General features: G+C 38.3%; 1 protein-coding gene across 2 annotated transcripts in view; it reads left to right on the forward strand.

The window, feature by feature from the left end:
• Nucleotides 1–5159: 5159 nt before the first annotated feature.
• The window catches only part of hrh2b (histamine receptor H2b), a 29384-nt gene continuing 14459 nt past the window's right edge, over nucleotides 5160–20084 (forward strand). Inside the window, exons 1-3 of one of the 2 annotated variants that reach the window (XM_036143353.1) lie at nucleotides 5160–5217; nucleotides 10004–10856; nucleotides 12915–13744. In XM_036143353.1, the coding sequence (XP_035999246.1) occupies nucleotides 10134–10856; nucleotides 12915–13418 (1227 nt within the window). In that variant the 5' untranslated portion in view covers nucleotides 5160–5217; nucleotides 10004–10133 and the 3' untranslated portion in view covers nucleotides 13419–13744. Of the gene's footprint in view, nucleotides 5218–10003; nucleotides 10857–12914; nucleotides 13745–20084 lie in introns of those variants that run through there. The other variant, XM_036143354.1, reaches the window with a different exon arrangement.

A 20084-nucleotide genomic window follows, 5' to 3' on the forward strand; every position in this document is an offset into this window, starting at 1 on the left:
TTATTCACAGGAAGCTGGTTCCCTGGTTTAATTCAGAGCTGCGATCCTTGAAGCACAATGTTAGGAAATTGGAAAGAAAATGGCGCTCTACACACCAAGAGGAATCCAACCTAATCTGGAGGGACAGTCTATTGTTGTATAACAAGACCCTTCGCAGAGTTAGAGCAGCATATTTTTCATCATTTATTGAGGAGAATAAAAACAATCCTAGATTTCTCTTCAGTACAGTTGCTAAACGTACCCAGAGCCACAGCTCCGTTGATCCATCCATTCCCTTAGCTCTTAGCAGTAATGATTTTATGTGATTCTTCATAAATAAAATTGATTCCATTAAAAATTAAATAATTGGCATCCTCCCAAACATGATTACCTCGTCCTCAGTAAGTGAGGCAGCATTGGAGCAATCTTTAGAACCTGCGCGGTGCCTGAACTGCTTAGAAGTAGTAGAGCTTTCTGAACTATCTAAAATATTAGCTTCATCTAAACCTTCTACCTGTATGTTAGACCCAATCCCAACCAAATTGTTTAAGGAGGTATTTCCTTTGATCAGTGGTCCTATTTTAGACATGATTAATCTATCCTTAGTAAATGGATATGTACCACAGGCTTTTAAAGTAGCTGTTATTAAACATTTACTTAAGAAACCTTCTCTTGATCAAGATGAGTTAGTAAATTACAGACCTATATCTAATCTTCTTTTCTTATCTAAAATTCTTGAGAAAGTAGTTGCTAATCAACTCTTTGAACATTTACAAAGTAATGACCTACTTGAGGAGTTTCAGTCAGGCTTCAGAGCTCATCATAGCACTGAAACAGCTCTGGTGAAGGTCACCAATGATATTCTCATGGCCTCAGATAATGGACTTGTGTCTATACTTGTCCTGCTAGATCTCAGTGCTGCATTTGACACAGTTGATCACAATATTCTCCTACAAAGACTTGAGCATACTGTAGTGATTAAGGGGAAAGCATTAGGCTGGTTTAAATCTTATCTGTCGGACAGATTCCAGTTTGTTCATGTTAATAATAAATCTTCCTCAAACTCTAGGGTCACCTGTGGAGTACCATAGGGTTCAGTGCTTGGACCAATTCTCTTTACTATATATATGCTTCAGATTGGCAAAATTATCAGACTGCATGGGATTAATTTTGACTGTTATGCTGATGACACTCAGCTATATTTATCCTTGAATCCTGATGAATCCAATCAATTACTTCGACTGCAGTCATGTCTTGATGACATCAAAAACTGGATGACTTTAAATTTCCTGCACTTAAATTCTGACAAGGGACAGAAGTTATAATCTTTGGACCAGAGGCCTCAAAAAGTAAACTTCTTAATCAATCACTTAATCTGGATGGCATTAAGGCAGATCCTTTAGTTATCAGGCTCCTCTCCTGTGGAACCAACTCCCAGTTTTGGTCCGTGAGGCAGACACTCTGTCTACTTTAAGACTAATCTTAAAACTTTCCTTTTTGACAAAGCTTATAGTTAGAGTGGCTCATGTTACCCTGAGCTACCTCTATAGTTATGCTGCTATAGGCTTAGGCTACTGGAGGACATCAGGGACTATTTTTCTCACTCTACTGATTTCTACTGTTCTCCAGTCTACTGTTCTCCAGATTTGCATTGTATTACATTGAAATGACTGTTGTCATTTCAGCTTTTAGCTTTTTGTTCTCTCTGTTTTTTCTTCATAGTAGGTACATCTGGTCTGACGTTCTGTTAACTGTGACATCATCCCGAGAAGACAGATCACCGGCTATTACCATCTAATGTAGAACAGATTACTGGATCAGTGTGTGCTTCTGTGCTTTTTGTCTGTCTTGTTGTGTCTCTGCTCTGTCTTCTGTAACCCCAGTCGGTTGAGGCAGATGACCGTTCATACTGAGCCCGGTTCTGCTGGAGGTTTTTCCTTCCTGCTAATGGGTGGTTTTTCTTTCCATTGTCGCTTCATGTTTGCTCAGTATGAGGGATTGCTGCAAAGCCATGGACAATGCAGACGACTCTCCCTGTAGCTCTACACTTCTCCAGGAGTGAATGCTGCTTGTCGTGACTTTGAAGCAATCAACTGGTTCCCTTATATAGGACATTTTTGACCAATCTGCATAATATGATTGATTTGACTTTGTAAAGTGCCTCGAGATGACATGTTTCATGAATTGGCGCTATATAAATAAAATTTAATTGAATTATATACACTCACCGGCCACTTTATTAGGTACACCTGTCCAACTGCTCGTTAACACTTAATTTCTAAGCATCCAATCACATGGCGGCAACTCAGTGCATTTAGTCATGTAGACATGGTCAAGAGAATCTCCTGCAGTTCAAACCAAGCATCAGTATGGGGAAGAAAGGTGATTTGAGTGACTTTGAACGTGGCATGATTGTTGGTGCCAGAAGGGCTGGTCTGAGTATTTCAGAAACTGCTAATCAACTGGGATTTTCACGCACAACCATCTCTAGGGTTTACAGAGAATGGTCCGAAAAAGAAAAAACATCCAGTGAGCGGCAGTTCTGTGGGCGGAAATGCCTTGTTGAGGTCAGAGGAGAATGGCCAGACTGGTTCGAGCTGATAGAAGGGCAACAGTGACTCAAATAACCACCCGTTACAACCAAGGTGGGCAGAAGAGCATCTCTGAACGCACAGTACGTCGAACTTTGAGGCAGATGGGCTACAGCAGCAGAAGACCACATCGGGTGGCACTCCTTTCAGCTAAGAACAGGAAACTGAGGCTACAATTTGCACAAGCTCATCGAAATTGGACAATAGAAGATTGGAAAAACGTTGCTTGGTCTGATGAGTCTCGATTTCTGCTGTGACAGTCAGATGGTAGGGTCAGAATTTGGCATCTACAACATGAAAGCATGGATCCATCCTGCCTTGTATCAACGGTTCAGGCTGGTGGTGGTGGTGTCATGGTGTGGGGAATATTTTCTTGGCACTCTTTGGGCCCCTTGGTACCAATTGAGCATCGTTGCAACGCCACAGCCTACCTGAGTATTGTTGCTGACCATGTCCATCCCTTTATGACCACAATGTACCCTACCCATGATGGCTACTTTCAGCAGGATAATGCGCCATGTCATAAAGCTGGAATCATATCAGACTGGTTTCTTGAACATGACAATGAGTTCGCTGTACTCAAATGGCCTCCACAGTCACCAGATCTCAATCCAATAGAGCATCTTTGGGATGTGGTGGAACGGGAGATTTGCATCATGGATGTGCAGCCGACAAATCTGCGGCAACTGTGTGATGCCATCATGTCAATATGGACCAAACTCCCTGAGGAATGCTTCCAGCACCTTGTTGAATCTATGCCACGAAGAATTGAGGCAGTTCTGAAGGCAAAAGGGGGTCCAACCCGTTACTAGCATGGCGTACCTAATAAAGTGGCCGGTGAGTATATATATATATATATATATATATATATATATATATATATATATATATATATATATATATATATATATATATATATATAATGCATTCAACCACTAAGTAAGAATAGGAAACCATAAGCATTTCTTGTATTATCTAATATCTCTAATATCTAACACACCCTTTATATCTACAATACTTGATTGAAACATTGAATTTTCTATATATTGCTGACCTCGTAAAAACAAAAGAATTCACAATAAAAATGTTTTTTAATAGAAAAGCAACATTATGGCCCCTTGGTATTTTCAATTTGGCAATGTTGGCCTTTGATACCAACAGTTTGGACACCACAGCTTTAGATCATTAAACTAATGTAATGTTCCGTTCTGGTTTATGTTCATTATTTCGTTAGGTTTTAGTGTTGTTTATTTGTGTTTTTGAGTGGTTGTTGAACTGTTTTAGTTGAACCTGTGAACCTGTTGACACGCCCACTCAGCGCTCTCTCACAAACAACCGCACTGCTGCTGCTGCTCAGACTCGGAGAGAGAGAGACCGCAGGTGCGGAAAAACATGAAGAGGGAAAGTAGCGCCATTTAGCTCTATTTTAATACCGTAAATGAAATCAAGCTGTATGTTTTGTAAAAAGCCAGTTAAATTCAGTGGAAACACAACAAATTTATATAATCTCATGAAAAACCATGAGCAAGAAAGAGTCGAGTGACAGAAATGGAGAGAGGAGACAAAACTTCTCTCATTGCCCCGACAGACCCAGACCCACAGACTGACGTCACTGACTGAGGCGTTTCAGTCCTCCAGAGAACATCCAGGTAGATAAGATTGGTCATCTTCAGCAGCAGTTCATATTACCTTTCAAAGTAGATATTATCTATCATATGTTACTGGAGCCCACACAGAAAATTTAATTAAGACCTTGAAAGAACCCAGTACATATATACTATTAAAAAGTGTTAATTAAGATAAGGTAACATTAGCTAATCCTTTGTTTATCCCATGACAGGGACATTTATAGGATTAAAGCAACAGGCAGGTGCACACAACACAGACAAAATTACTTAAGGATTGAAAGATGATCGGACATTCTGCGGTCTGTAAGTCAAAAAGTCCAAAATCCAGTTGCACATGGAGGTGTTGATGCCAAGGTCTCGAAGTTTGGCTATTAACTTAGCTGGAATGACAGTGTTAAATGCTGAGCTAAAGTCAACAAACAGCATGCGTGCATAAGTGTTCTTATTGTCCAGATGTGTGAGCACTGAGTGCAGTGCCATGGAAACTGCATGCTCTGTGCTCCTATTGCTATGGTAGGAACACTGGTGATAATTAATAATTTGATTGAGGTATTCTCAAGATTTATATACACACATTTGAGACAGACCTTTGTGTTCATTTTGGTCAGCAGTGAATTTGGCCTTGGAACTCTTCGATGCATGTTGTCGATTATCTAAGGCAAGGAAGGCGAAATCAGCAAATCAGTGACAAATCAGCAAAAACAACAACAACAAAACAGAAGAAATCAGTAAGGGGGCAAATACTTTTTTATGTCACAGTAAATGTGAAATAGACTCACCATGGGTTTTTCACCCAGTGGTTCTGCTGTTTTGTTAGAAAATTATTATGCCAAGAAGAAAGCTAACCAGAGCTCAAAGTGTATTTGTTCATGACACTTTCCTTTTAATGGGAGGAAAAGCATGAGAGTGGGGGTGGAGCCAGAGAAAGAGACAGAGTGGGCAATAAATGTACTCAAATGCAGGATAGAGGAACGAGAGAACATTCTTGGTCCAGGAGTAAGGAAGGAGCAGAAAATATGGTAAGTAATGTGACTTTTTTTTTACTCAACAGCTGATTTTAATTGCAAATATAAAATAAAAAAATAACACATTTTGCCTTGTGTTTAGGATTCTCCCTTTTGAAATTCAAGTGTTCTCCAGAAAAGGATTTCTTAGATAGACTAACACACATTGTTTAAACCAGTGCATGTGTTACCTAGTGAAACAGAAATGTCACCTTTTGTGGTTAAACATTGACTGCATGAAGGTACATGTTAAAGGGATCATAAAATATGAAAAGATTAAAAGAACATATAGTGAGACAACAGGAAAAGTTGTAAACTGCCACCAAGAGGGACTTGTCATATGAGACATGTAAGAACACTTTGTACATTTAAGAATCTTTTTTCCTGATTGAAATCTTTTGTGATACCTAAATAAACTATATAGTTATCAATTTCAGTTTAGTAGTTCAAATACTAAATACTCACCCAACACATTTAACTTTATATACCTCCAAACATGCCAGTTTTAATTAAACAAATCTACTCAATAAAAACCACAGAACATCCTTGAATGTTCAATTCATGGTTCAAAAGATTTGCTACACTGCTGCTAAAATCTCGCTTCACAGTGTATTTTATTAATTTATGATCTCAGTCTGGTTCTTGTTTTCTGGATGCAGTTAACTCAAATGCTGCTTTAATGATGCAGTGTATTTTTAAACTATTGTGCAGACGTGTTGTTGAAACACTACTTTATTTAATTACAGGAAATGAGAGGCTTTCTTGAGTGGTTTACAGATCAGTGTGTGACCGTGCTGCTCATTGGGAACATGATATCAAGCAGTAAATCCTGTGTTATTGACCAAATAAAAAGACAGCATTAGCCATCAGAGGTGTAATCTAGTAAATCATACATGAAGTGTTCCCACAGGATATGTTAAAGCTTAATCATCAGCGGGTCTGTGTGACTACGCATGAAGTGTAATACATAATTCATTTAACAATTCAGGCGTTATGACATTTCGAAAACCTAGAGTATAAGCACTGAATTTTTTTGATTTCTCTTACTCAACCTGAATAGGATTTCTTTCCCAGATAGGATCACGGATTATTATTATTATTATTTGTAGGCTGTGAAGCTGTGCCAGAAATAGGAAAATAAATTATGTAATGAGTTGTAAAAGTATCTCAGGTCCTTCATCATCTGATAGTGTTTTGTCACCAGAAGAACGTAGCGAAATGGTAACAAAGGGGGTTTGCTTTATTTTTATTTTTGCTCTGAGTGTTTACTTTCATAGTAATCTTACTGTTTACATTCTCTTACCACTAAATCCTGATCCTTAGGGCACAAAACAAAAATTGGCTAGTTCCAGAGCTTGAGTCAAACATTGTCAGTTCGGAACAAACATAGTCACAATGAAAAGTCTTAATGCCTGACTGAAATCTCTGCCGTTTTTTGTCAGGTGTAAAACGCTCCCTTGGATTGCATGAAAATTTATATGTATATATATATATATATATATATATATATATATATATATATGTATATATATATATATATATATATATATATATATATATATATATATATATATATCTATATATATATATATATATATATATATAATCCACTTTTGAATTAATAAGCTAATAATGGACATCTATAATTTAAAATTAATTCATTTGGCATGCATTTAAAATGCGTGCCAAATCTCCTCTTTATCAATACTTATTTCAACATCCTTTTGGTGGTAGTTGACAACTTTTCCATTATCTCACTGTTGCATTTTCTTGATTTACCATACATTATGATCCAAATGCAATATTGGATTGAAAGCTTAATGCTCTTTAAACAGTCCATGAGTGCCTCCAAGTAGCCATACTATCTAATTGTTTATATACATAGTGTCTCTAAATTGCAGTGATCATCCCACATGTTTCTTTATGTCCAAAAAATTGTATAACTGGAACATTATAAATTATTTGCTATAATAATTTAATAGAATTAAAATAAAATAATTTAATTCATCTGAAGAAGCGTATCTTCATATGTCATGGAAATCCAAGGGATATAGTAATACTATGAAGAAATTTAATAAGTCCTGTTAGAAATAATAAAATACCTGTGGTTCTGATTAACTTAATTTATGGTTATACATTTTCTATATACACGTCTTCAAATGTTTATCTTAAAAAGGACCTATCCACCTTAGTTAATTTATTAAACCTGTAATAATAAATTGTGAATTGTCTTCTACTGGGAAAACTAACAGGAACTGCCATAAAACAAATGAATTGAAATCTGTGTAACACAGTGGCTTCTTTTTTCAGTTTTTGTTGATAATAATAATTCGACTGTACAAACATGGTATGAATGAGTCCGTCCAGTTAAGCAAACATCATGACGCTCGAGGTGCAGATATCTTATCTCAGTGTTTTACGAACTATACTGAATATTGCTTTTGCCACTGTACTGCGTCGTAATTTTGCAGACAGATTAGTAAAGACCCAGTGTAAATTGGAAAAATGTCCCTCTCCTGGTTTAAAGCCAGCAACAAAAACAGAGCTTCTGTCCTTTGTAGATCTGTTATTTTGTCATTTTCATATGTAAATTATTGTACAATTTTAGATCAACATAAAGTTACCTATTTCCTTTATTGCAGGTAAATTATCTGAATTGAGCTACATTTAAAGCAACAAAGGCCAAATAAAAGGCTTCAGGTTGCAGTAGAATACATTCAATTATACAAACAATAGAAATAATATAATTACAATGGAATAGTACTTGTTTTAGATAATCATCAATGCCACCTTCATTAATCATTATGGCCACAGAAAGTTTAAATCTTATTTTCTGGTCACTGGTGAATGCTTAAGAAATGGCACAAGCTAAAGTACTCTGTTTCTGTTTCTTCTCTCAGAGATGAAAGAGTCTTGTGGGCGATGGCAGGAAAACACTGTTTGACATCATCAAATTAAATTAGCTGTTGCTGTAAAATTAGTTTAGCGTGTTGATTCTGAAGTAATGGCATACATTTCATTCATCAACACTATCTTGGCCTCATCATTCAGGACAGCCGGGACCTTCAAAGAGGATACAATAAATACTTTAGTGGCACATTTAGTACATTGATTTTTTTCTTGTTTAATTCTTCATAGAAATTCTTGTTTTCAAACAGAGTAGCATGAACAACACTGAAACGTAAATTCAGACGCTGGGAATGAACTACAATGACAAATACACACTAAAATGACAAATACACACCTGCCTTTACTATGCAAAAAACTGTAAATAAACTTAAATAAACAGCTAGAGTATTTTAAAACTGCATGGGGTGACACAGAAAATCATTGTTTATCTCATGTCAAGTTATTTTAAAAGAGTTTACATTTATATAACCCGTCCACAGAATGTTTTATGATTGTTTATAAAAGATTGCCTCATGACATCGCTACTGGTGAGTAATTACTGCTCAGCCCACGCATTCTCTCTTCAATAAATATATCCATCTCTTGAGACCAACTCTTTGACCTCAACATCTATGAGTTCATTTTTCTCTCCACTTGTGTTGGTGATCCTTTTATATGGTCAATAACTTTTTTTAATATCAATGAACACACAGTTTTACTTCAGTTATTACAAAGTTGTCATGGACTCTTGAATGCGTAAGCACCTTATGACAGGTTACATCCAGTAAGCTGAAAAACAGCTTTATGTTGTTTCGCTGCAAGATAATCTGCAACAAATGCAGATAATGCCAGATGATCCTGTTAGCACCACAACACATAGCAGTAGTTTGTTTACCCTGGACCCAAATGACAGGATTATATGTTTCAAACTATAGGAGAAAGATAAAATGACCATGGTATAAACAAATGAGTAGGACAATGAAGCGCAGAGCACCCATGCTGAGAAAGTAGCTTGTTAGAGAACTGGGAATCTATGGAAGCTAGAAGAACATACTGTATGTATAGACAGTGATCTAATACTTTGATCATCCCACAATGGAGAAATTCACGCATTACAGTGGCAAATGCAAGTAGCTAGAAGACACCAGACTTGCACCCAAGACTATTTCATCTGAAAAATGCCATATTTAAAGCAGAAGGGGAAAAAATACTGTGCGATTATTACCAGATAACAAGGCAAATACAATACCTATAAAAATAATTCACCCTGATTTGACTGTTAATCGTTTAAGCAATTTTGTAAATTAATAGAATTTGACATTTTCAACAACAAATTATATAAAAAAAACTGTAACATCAGTGACAAAACTGATTTAAAAAAAATAGTTTTTTTTTTTTTCAATTAGGTTCAATTAGGTCAAAATATATGAGAGAGGAAAATGAAAATTCACCCCTTTAGAGTAACTGACCAACTTCAAAAGTGGTTTACCTAGTTAGTGGAATAGAGATTACTAGAGAGGTATTGAAGTATTAAGACGTGTCCGGGAGGTCATGTGTCTGGTTGATCATTATTTCCGCTACCATCACCAATGAAACATAAGAACTCTCCAATAAGATATACTTTAAAAATAATGGCAGATATTCAAATGCTTCATTTGAGCATAATATTTCAGGGTCATAAAAAAAACTTTTATATTTTGGAGATTCAGCACGCCTTCAGTGTGTGATAAGAGGCTTTTTCGGCTAATCAAAAATGCCCATGGAGGGCATTTTAAAGGAACTAGAACACTTATTTGGGATGAACGGTCAGATCTAGTGTGATCATGGTTAATACAATGTAATCCAAAAATGCATTGATGTGATGCCATGATTTAAACTTGTGAGTAATCACTTTTAATTCTATCTTACCCAGGGACCTGCTTACCTCCACAACACTGTCAGAGCTTAAACAGATATGGCTGAGAAGGCCTTCCCGTGCAGTGATGTGCTTCTGAGGCTAATAGCCCTTCTTCAAAGATACAAAAAGCAGAATCATCCTTTGAATGAGTGAACTGACCATTGTGGAGAACCTTTGGCCAAGTGAAGGATTCCTAATGAACATTTCCACTGGAGCTAGAAGGGACACTGAAGTGGCGGAAATGACTGTTGCCACAGCTCTCCGTTGGCTGTTCCTTATGTCTGTTATAATTCTGACCATAGGCGGCAATGTGCTGGTGTGCTTGGCTGTGGGGCTCAGCCGACGATTGTGGCGAACAGCTAACTGCTTCGTGGTGTCGCTGGCGGTTGCAGATCTCCTGCTGGGCATGTTGGTGCTACCCCTGTCTGCCACGCTGGAGCTGCGCAGCAGTAAATGGCCTTTCGGAGGAACCTTGTGTAACATCTACATCTCAATGGATGTTATGCTGTGTACGTGCTCCATCCTGACCCTCTTGGCAATCAGTGTCAACCGTTACCTGGCCATTTCATCGCCCCTGAGCCACTCCCAAAGAGTCACCCCTCAAAGGGTGACACTTGCCATCATTTCCATCTGGGTGCTGTCATTGGCTGTGGCTTTTTTGCCCATCCACCTGGGCTGGAACACAGCAGACTACGCGGTGCAAAACTTGGACTGGGAATTCGGCGATGAGGGCACTGATAAAGGACGCTACTGCCAGTTCGAATGGAACAACAACTACGTCATTATTTATGCCTTTGGCACGTTTTACTTGCCACTGCTGGTTATGTGCGGAATGTACCTTTGCATTTTCAGGGTGGCTCGTGAACAGGTCAGTATGAATTACTGATTAATCTTAAGACATGCATAAACTGGAACGCTATAAAACCAGGTAGATAATTCTAAGTGTTCCAATCAGCTCTTCGTCCCTCATTAGGATACATAAAATGTAAAAAAAAAAATGAAAAGCTGTAAAAATGTATTGCATATTTTTGCTTCAAGCCGAGTGTTGCTTTGCCCAGCCCCCTCCACACACAATCACACCCCTGCTAATGATGTGTAACAACCATTAAAATTAAGATATTTTATTACAGAAGCATAATGTTAGACTGACAGAAAAAAACAATAATAATCTGACTACATTAAGTAATTATTCTTTGTAACAAAATTACCAGTACCACATTTATTGGTCGCCATGTCCTTAATGCTAGACTTTAATGCATGCCAGCTGATGCTTGGCGCATACAAAGAGAGGGATCTTTGCCCATTCACAATCGCTCCTGTTGATCAAAACTCCCAGGGTCCCACTTTTTTTCTTCCTTAGAAGATTTATATATTTACCAGGTTTCAATTTCAACCATTTAAGTATTTTAAAGAGTTCATAATGCCATTTACTCTTTGTGAGCAATCTGCCCTTACTTACAATTATGTTTGAGGTGCTTTTACACGTTTTCATTACATGTTTTTAGACCAGACCTACCTGGAGTTTTTTTTAGTCAAAAAAACTCAATCTTGGTCCCATCTGACCAAAGTAAACAGTTCCAGTTAAATTCCCTGTGGAGATTAGCTTCTTGGACAGAAATTCCTTTTTCCTGACATGCTCCCAAAATATAGTTATATTCTGGTGGGCATGTGTACAATCTAATGGTTGATACACCAACAATTAAAAAAGTTTAAACCAACTGTAACTGTAATCTTCACAGCTTGCTGTTAGAGAGCAGCAACAAAGTATCGATAAATGATTGACTCTGAGATGCCGCTCTTTGTTGCTACTCTCTAACAGCAAGCTGTGAAGATTACAGTTAAAGTTGGTTTAAACTTTTTTAATTATTGCTCCAACTGTAGAGATGTAGAGATGGGAAGGCCTAAGCGGAAACTAATTGTTTTCTTACAGCCATTTGCTGAAGTTAAACGTCCTATAACGGCATGTTCTCTTGTCTTTCCCAGTTTGTGGAGTGAGTAAAGAAACTGTCCCCTTTATTATGTCATATCTACAACCTAACCTTACATGCTTCTATGATTCTCATCACTGAGTTAAAGTTTGTCATGGCCATGGCTATTTTCACAAAATATCATAAATATAGTTCACAAAAGTGCATGCCCGCTTTTCTCCTCTGTTGATATTCCTCCAGCCTTTCGTAATCATACGATTTGGCCAGGGTCTGCTCTGTCTTCCCCCTGATTTTATCTCATCCTCTCCCTAATCTAATCTAGAGGGATGAAGGTGGGCTTGTCTTAACAAGTAACTCCATGACTTCTCAATCTGCTGGTCCAAAGTGGTCTGCAATCAGATTCCAAAACACGGATAAAGACTGTTTAATTTTGCGACTGTGCAGTGTTGCCAGTGGCCTCCAGGGGGCGCTAAACCTGGAAATTCCTGGTCTAGCTCTCCTTGTGTCTAAAGGTTACACGGTACTGCTTTAAGGTACATCTACTTTGCCACTAATTGTTTCACTCTCATTGAGAGGGAATAGAACCTACCCCCACCGCCCCACACACACACACACACACAAATACACTTAAATTAAAGAATATGTTTTTTATTGTAAGTATGGGATTACTCCGCTGTGATAAAAGATTAATTTATTTTAAAGGCCCCCTATACAGCTTTACCAATGGTAATTGTATATAGTGCAATGGCCGAGGGACTTTAGTATCTTACATATTTTGAGTTGTTGATTTCATCTGGCAAGGCACAGGGTTAAGGCTGAATTTAATAATCTTTAAACATTTCTGTTGATTATGCAGAAAGCACACAGAGGTTGAATGAAGTCTGATTCTTCTGATTTTGCTGCATTTTTTTTTTTTTTAAATGAGCTACTTGGATTAATGAAAAATCTCTTTATGTTTCCTCTGCCTCTCCATCCCTGTCCTGCAACAATCTTTTCAGGTTAAACGCATCCGTGCTACCATTCCTTCATTTGCACGCTCGGCGACTGCTGCCATTGCCCGTGAGCACAAGGCTACCGTCACCCTGGCAGCTGTACTTGGTGCGTTTATCGTCTGCTGGTTTCCCTACTTCAGCTACTTCACCTGCATGGGTGTAAAGGAAAAGACAAACCCACCTAACACGCTCCACTCGGTAGTCCTGTGGCTCGGATATTTGAACTCCACCCTCAATCCCATCCTCTATCCGGCGTTCAACCGGGACTTCCGTCGAGCCTATGGGGAGTTGCTTCGCTGCCGAGGACCGTCACGCAGAGCACTGTGGCTTACACGTGTGACTCTGCACAAGCGGTTGAGCTTTTTTAATCTGTTCGGGGTCTCCCAAAAGTCTAAGAAAAATACGTCTGCGGTGATGACTGAAAGTGAGAAGACCCTACCCTGCCAAGAGAGACATTGCCCCGACCAGTCAAGGGGCAAACTCATTGGGGGATTCTCTTTAACTGACTGAACACATATCGTGGGTCCAAATCTACGAAGCTGCTCCTAGCACGAGTTTTGCTGACTATTCACCCATAAGATTGTCACTTTTGTCACTTTCAGCGCTTATAATTCAAGAAACAACACCATGGATGTCGCGTGAGGGATTATAGGTAGAGGTCAAGCCAAATGCAAAATCTAAGCTCTACTTTGAAATGTCATCCCAATATTTATTTCTGAACTATGAGCATTTGTTAGTTATAATTTAACGTACATTTTTTTATGTACCTGTCATTTATTTAATTTAATGTATCTCTGTTCAGTATGTAACTTTGCTGCCTCTTGGCCAGGACTCCCTTGAAAAAGAGGTTTTTAATCTGAATGGGATTTTTTTTTTCCTGGTTAAATAAAGGTTAAATAATTAAAATAATAATAATAATTTCAATAAAGAACTGTTTAGGTAGGTTTAACGAAATTATATATCCCAGTACATGTTCCAGAAAATGCATGGAAACACAGGTGGATAAACTATTTTCTCTTCTTGCAGCCCTGCAATTCATGGTGAATATGTGACCAGCAAGCTGATTTCATTTGCATAATCTGTTTATCTTTCACCTGACCCAGACAGAATGACCCAAAGGACTTCTGGCACGTTTTATCAGAGCCGCTGTAAAAAAAACAAGTCCTCCTTTAAAGAACACTTTATTAGTTAACGTGTAAAGCTACTGTGGAATGAAGACTGTTGTGCTCGTAATGTTGTGTATAAGTAAATACATTGTGCTACACTTTAGAAAGTGCTGGATTAAGAACATCAGTAGAAAATAATAACCCACAACCGGGTTACTAATTTTTATTTTTTTGGGTGGGTGGGGGGGGGGGGGGGGGCAGATTATCGGCATGAGTTGTCTGCTTTTAAAGTGTTTAAGTGTTTTAAGTGTGAACCCCAGCAAAAAGGACATGAACAACATGGAAGAAAATATGATAAGCTTAAGAATACTGTGACCAGGCTTCAATCTTTATTGGGGCTCTTTTGTAAATATTGTCTGACGTAAACTGATAAACATCCCACAGTTGTTCTGCACAGAGTGTGTCATTTCCTTAACGAAAATATATTGCCTGATCCGCACAGTGCAGATCCAATATCGTACTTGTTTCACTGTTTATACAAAGCCTGATGCAAAGAACATCTGTCACTTCAAATGCTTAGTCCCATTGGGGTTATCTTTGTTTACTCATACATCGTGTTCTCCTGTGTTGAATTTCGTTGGCACAAAGATTAATCAAAATCCCATCTGCTGCATCAAGAGCAGCTTTTTTATCTCAGTGCTAATAATTGCATTGTCACTAACTTGGTGTGCTTCTGTAAATGAATTATGCTGATCACACAAAGACACTTAAATACAGTCTTTGCTGGGCATTTACCTTTTGTTTTAGAAAATTAAGCATGATTTGCATGAGATTTTTTTTGCACAAAAATTATGGTTATGTCAGCAAATGGTGTGATCATCCCATGGAAGAGTGTCAAAACAGCATCAGTGTCATTGTTCCAAACATTTCAGATTAAAAAACTGAGTAAACATTAAATGCAGCACCCAAATGCTTTTAATTTTATTTATTTAGGGGAACATGTTGCCAAGTGGCATTATTCACAAATGCAGGACACATGGGTCATCGTTGAACCTTCCCAGGAGTGACCAGCCTGACAAAATTACTTGAGCACTATGTCAATGATTCATCCAGGAGGTTACAAACAAACCCAGAACAACATCTAAAGCACTACGGACCCATCCTGGCTCAGGTCAGAGTTCATGATTCATTAATAAGAAACAGACTTGGCAAAATGGCATCAATGAGAGACTCCTACGGAAAACCACTGCTAAGAAAACACAGGCTTATCTCACATTTGCTACAAAACCTCTTAGTGATCCTACACAACATAAACAAGTATTTAAGGTAAATATTCTGTGGACAAAAATGTAACTTTGTGGAAGATGTGTGTCCTCTTACATATTGTGTAAACCTAACTCAGCGTTCGATAAAAATAAGAACCTCATACCAACAGTCAAACATGGCAGTGGGTGTGGGATTGTCTTGGGATGCTTTGCTGCAGGACCTGCGGGAAACTTACCCGAAGGAACCGTGATTTCTGCTCTCTTGCAAAAATTCCTAAAGCAGTGCTTCTGGCCATCAGTTTGTGACCTTATGTTGAAGCTCACTTGAGTTATGCACAAGAATATGGATCTGAAGTATAGAAGCAACTGAATGGTTCAAAACAAAAGCAATACGAAGATTTGACAGTGGTCTGGTCAAAGTTTGGACTTAGATCCAATTGAGCTGTGGTATGACCTTAAAGGAACAGTAAGTAATAGGTCCGGTGTTGCACATAATTTTTACTTACACATGATAGCTATATCATGTTGTAATCTGTTCTATTTCTGCTCCGCTTCTCTTATGGGATTCCATGTTTGCAGGCTGCAGCTCTTTTGCTAAGATAAAATCCCAAATGATGCGCTCTGTTTTGGAAACCCTTGGAACTTTCACATGATTGGCTCAGGAACCAGGAGATAAAAACACACTCTGCACACTGAACCGGAGTAGTTCCGGACCACACCTCTGGGTGTGAAAGGGAGAAAAACTTAACTAAGACATTGTTAACAGAGAGGAATGATTGTTCAAAGGGAATGTTCCTTCCATCCCAGGTGACAAATCAGAATGATTTAGGTTGATTTTTCTCTAAATATCTTACTTATTGCTGTCATGGTTTAGGTTTTGTCTGCCTTTAGTGTGCAATTCACTCAGCCCTCCCTCGCTCTGCTCCATACACTAATTAGCCTTAACTCCCCGTCACCTGTCTGGCAGCAATTAACCCTGATCCACCATCACCTGTTTCCACCGCTTTATAAGACCCACCTCTTTCTGTTCGCCGTCGCCGGTCCATAGCGTTCACTCCCGCTCAGTTCTCTGCCAGTATTCTTGTCAGCTCCGTTTTGTTACCGTCAGCCTGAAGACTCCTTTCAACCTGGTTTTTGTTACAGTCAGCCCATAGACTTTCCGTCAGTTTGTTTTCTCCAGAACACGGCTCAGATGTTCAGCTCTCCAGTACACGGCTCTGACGTTCTGCTCTCCAGTGCTCGGCTCAGACGTTCTGCTCTCCAGTGCTCGGCTCAGACGTTCTGCTCTCCAGTGCTCGGCTCAGACGTTCTGCTCTCCAGTAGCAGGGTATGGTTTGAAAACTATATTTTAAATTACCTAGGTTATCTTTATTATTGAAATTTCTCCAATGGCCTGAGCCATTAAAATGTGTCCAAAGTAAAAAGCGAATTAATTTGTATGGGTCAAATACGTTCTCACACCACTGTATGCTAACCCAAGATCTTTAAAGGGGACGTTTTTTTTGCTGCACAATGTTATCTTTTTCTGTTTAGAGTGAATTTTAGATATTTTCTCAACATTGGATGAAAGAATTTAGTCAGTAGACATTTATTGCACTAAACAAAGGACAGAGTAATCATTGCTTAACAGATTAAGACAAGCAAATGCACCTTTAGCTGTGGAATGCTAACACCAACCTAAGCAATGTGCGTTTTAATGTACCACCTTCAGGGGATTTTTAGTTGCCCTAATGAATAGACTTTGTCCCTTTATACTCACTGTCATGACTCTTGAGTGTCTGGATTGTGATCATTTCCTTCTTGTTTATGTAGGTTTGAAAGGACTTGCCATATCCAATTATTTATAGTTGCCATTTGGATTTTTCCTGATAGGTAATTCTTTTTCGCTTGGTTTCTCTGTGTTGTTATTATCATTATTATTATTATTATTATTTGATCTTCCATTTTTACATTTTGGTGTATTCTCTAATCTTACTGTCAGGTCTTTTTTCATTTTGGTTCGTAGATCATTCAGAGTCTTAGATCAGCAGATTGAGAGGGTGTACATTGATGGCGTTTGAGGGTATAATACTGTATGTAGGGTGCTGTATGCATGTGCTGCGTGAGTGCACTCCCGTCCTTCCTTCTCTGGGCTAAGTGGAGCTGTTGGAGGATGGGGAGTGGAACCACAAGGCAGCTATGGGACAGAGATGTTCCACAAGCCGCCGTCACATCAGCAACAGCTCCAATCCATCTCAATCTTGTCCGTCATTACTTCCCCATTACTAACTCCCCTTCTTGTCACTGACAATGATGTCGTCACAAGCCTTCCCTTGCCAGATGAACATGTCGAACAAACACAGGGACATTTTGGGAATTAGGCCGACACGTCCTCCACAGCTTCTTTAGTGTGCTCCTTGCCCAGTCATCATCGCCTCTGATGACTAGAGCCAGCCGCAAGTGACTCTGAGGTTCCTGTGCTGGATCTGATGACTGCCAGACTGCTAGAAAGGCATAAATTAAAAGCATGTTTTACAAAACCTGAACGTCTCACGAATTGTTTCAGTTCAGTTAATTCATATAATGCCAGTTCACCACAGATGTCATCTAAAGGCACTTTACAAGAGCAATTGGTACGATTTCTTTTAAGGTATACACAATGTGTTCAGTTATAAAAAATCTATTTCAATTAAAGACAGTAAATTAAGTTAATACCAATGATTTACAATTCATGATGCACTGTTCAGTCTGATTTTTAAAAATTAGATTAATTCTGTTTTTTATGCAAATTAGCCAAAGGTTGTCTATGTAAGGAGTCAAATGTTATCTGTATAAGGACGTTTTTCAATCACATTCATTTTGCAGCAAGCACCACCTGAGTAAATATCAACTATCCAACAACCATCATACTTCCATACATATTAAGCCACTATTAATAATGCTCTTATACTCTTTTTTGTTTTGTTTTTTTGTGGTATGTTATAACCCCCCCCCCCCCCCCCCCCCCCCAAAAAAAAAGAACAATACCTTATTATTCATTGGCTAAGGGAAAGTATCCGGATATGCATTTTATTTTTACTCGAGGGTTTAAAATTTTCAAGATGAGCGCAAAAATTGAACAGCAAGGTCTTTTGCAGTCAGAATTCCCAGTAGGAAAGTTTGAGGTTCTTCAGCAACCCCGATCTTAAAATCAAATACGTCTGCTTTACATTCAAAACACGGAGAAAACTGTTTATTTGTGCTTAGCAATTTGTTTGTCATTAAATCTATAAACCTTGATAGGTGGACATGTTCATGCATTGTTTTAAAATGCAACACACAGAAAGCTCCATTACTAGCTATTGTCACTGATAACAGGTATTTAAATCACTGGACATATTGACTGGCTAAATGTCACTAACCCTAAACTAAATTGGTAATAATTTCGAACCCAATTAGTTTTTAAGAGTTTTCTCTAAAACAGTGTTCTGTTGTGTAGCTTCTGTTTAAACCAAAGGTCAGCTTTAGGCCTAATAATACTTGTGCTAAGTCTGTATGGGTTCTAAGTAGGTCTGTGTTTACAATGAGCTTCTTGTAGGAGACCCATTAGGATTGACTATATATCACTTGTGTCACCAAAACCATCGGGGGACTCTTTGTAGCTCTGACCTTGGTCTGAACAGATGGCCATCACATCTTGGACACGTATAAGCCCCATTCTACCGAGAATTGTTCTGTATCAAGCCCATATAGGCAACCAACATCATTCTATCATGTAACCCATAGACAATCCCATTTTTCATCCCATTTCCTATGGATTTCATAAGGAAATATTGGTTGGGTGTCTTGAACAACTCAATCTTTTTGGCTGTCAGTGGTTACAATATTAATGGCTCATTGCTGAGCCTAGACCTCAATTTTGAAACGGATTTTCTGAAAACAGACATGATAACCCCTCAAGTATTTAGAACCATACCTAAAAACAGTGTACAACAAATATGTAGATGCAATAAACGTCCACTAGATGGCTGTATGGACCAACGTTTGTTTTGCTTTTTTCATTTGAGAGCGATATTACAACAACCCTTAAAAAATTTAAAAGGTTAATTGTTTAGGTAAAAGATGTTTTTTTTCTTTTTTTTCTTTTGGGGTCTTAGATACACAATAAAACAACATTTAGGATGCAATTATCTCGTGGTTGTTTCTTAGGGTTAAATCATTAAATTTGTGACAGTCCAAAAAAACTCCTGAAGATCAGTTCTGAGGGGCAGATCATAACACATATTAGTTAGCACCTTTATTTGAATTATAGAGAACACAAATTGTCGTTTTTGCCCTATTCCACTTGGACCTTCCAATCGTGCACAGAGGAAGAATTATGACCCAAGAAACCATTGTAGTTATAATAGAGCTTTGAAATGTGTGCATTTTTCAGCACGGAAAAAAAAGTTTCCGTCTTCAAGCTGTAAATCATCTATGCCAAACTGGCCTTCATTACATGCTATTTATTTCTCACCAGGGGAAAGGGAAAGTGTTTACATTTCTCATACATTATGCAAGTGAGTAGGAAGGAAGGTGGGCGGTGAGGAGCGAAAACCTAAAATATAATTGTGTTTCTGTTTTCTTCACAGCCTTCTAAGCTCACATTAATTGAGCTAAAAGAGTTAGGATGCGATTGCAGGGGAAGGTTGGTGTTTGTTAAGTCACACGTTGTAATATAGCTAAAGGATGCAGAGGAATGTGGTTGCGTTGGAAAATTAAAGAGATCTCCTCTGCTAGTTGCAGTAAGAGCGACACATTCCCATCAGATCTAAAAAGGAAAAAAATTAAATAAAAGCAACGCTGTA

The sequence above is a fragment of the Fundulus heteroclitus genome, chromosome 11 (assembly GCF_011125445.2).
Source record: "Fundulus heteroclitus isolate FHET01 chromosome 11, MU-UCD_Fhet_4.1, whole genome shotgun sequence".
Taxonomy (NCBI): domain Eukaryota; kingdom Metazoa; phylum Chordata; class Actinopteri; order Cyprinodontiformes; family Fundulidae; genus Fundulus; species Fundulus heteroclitus.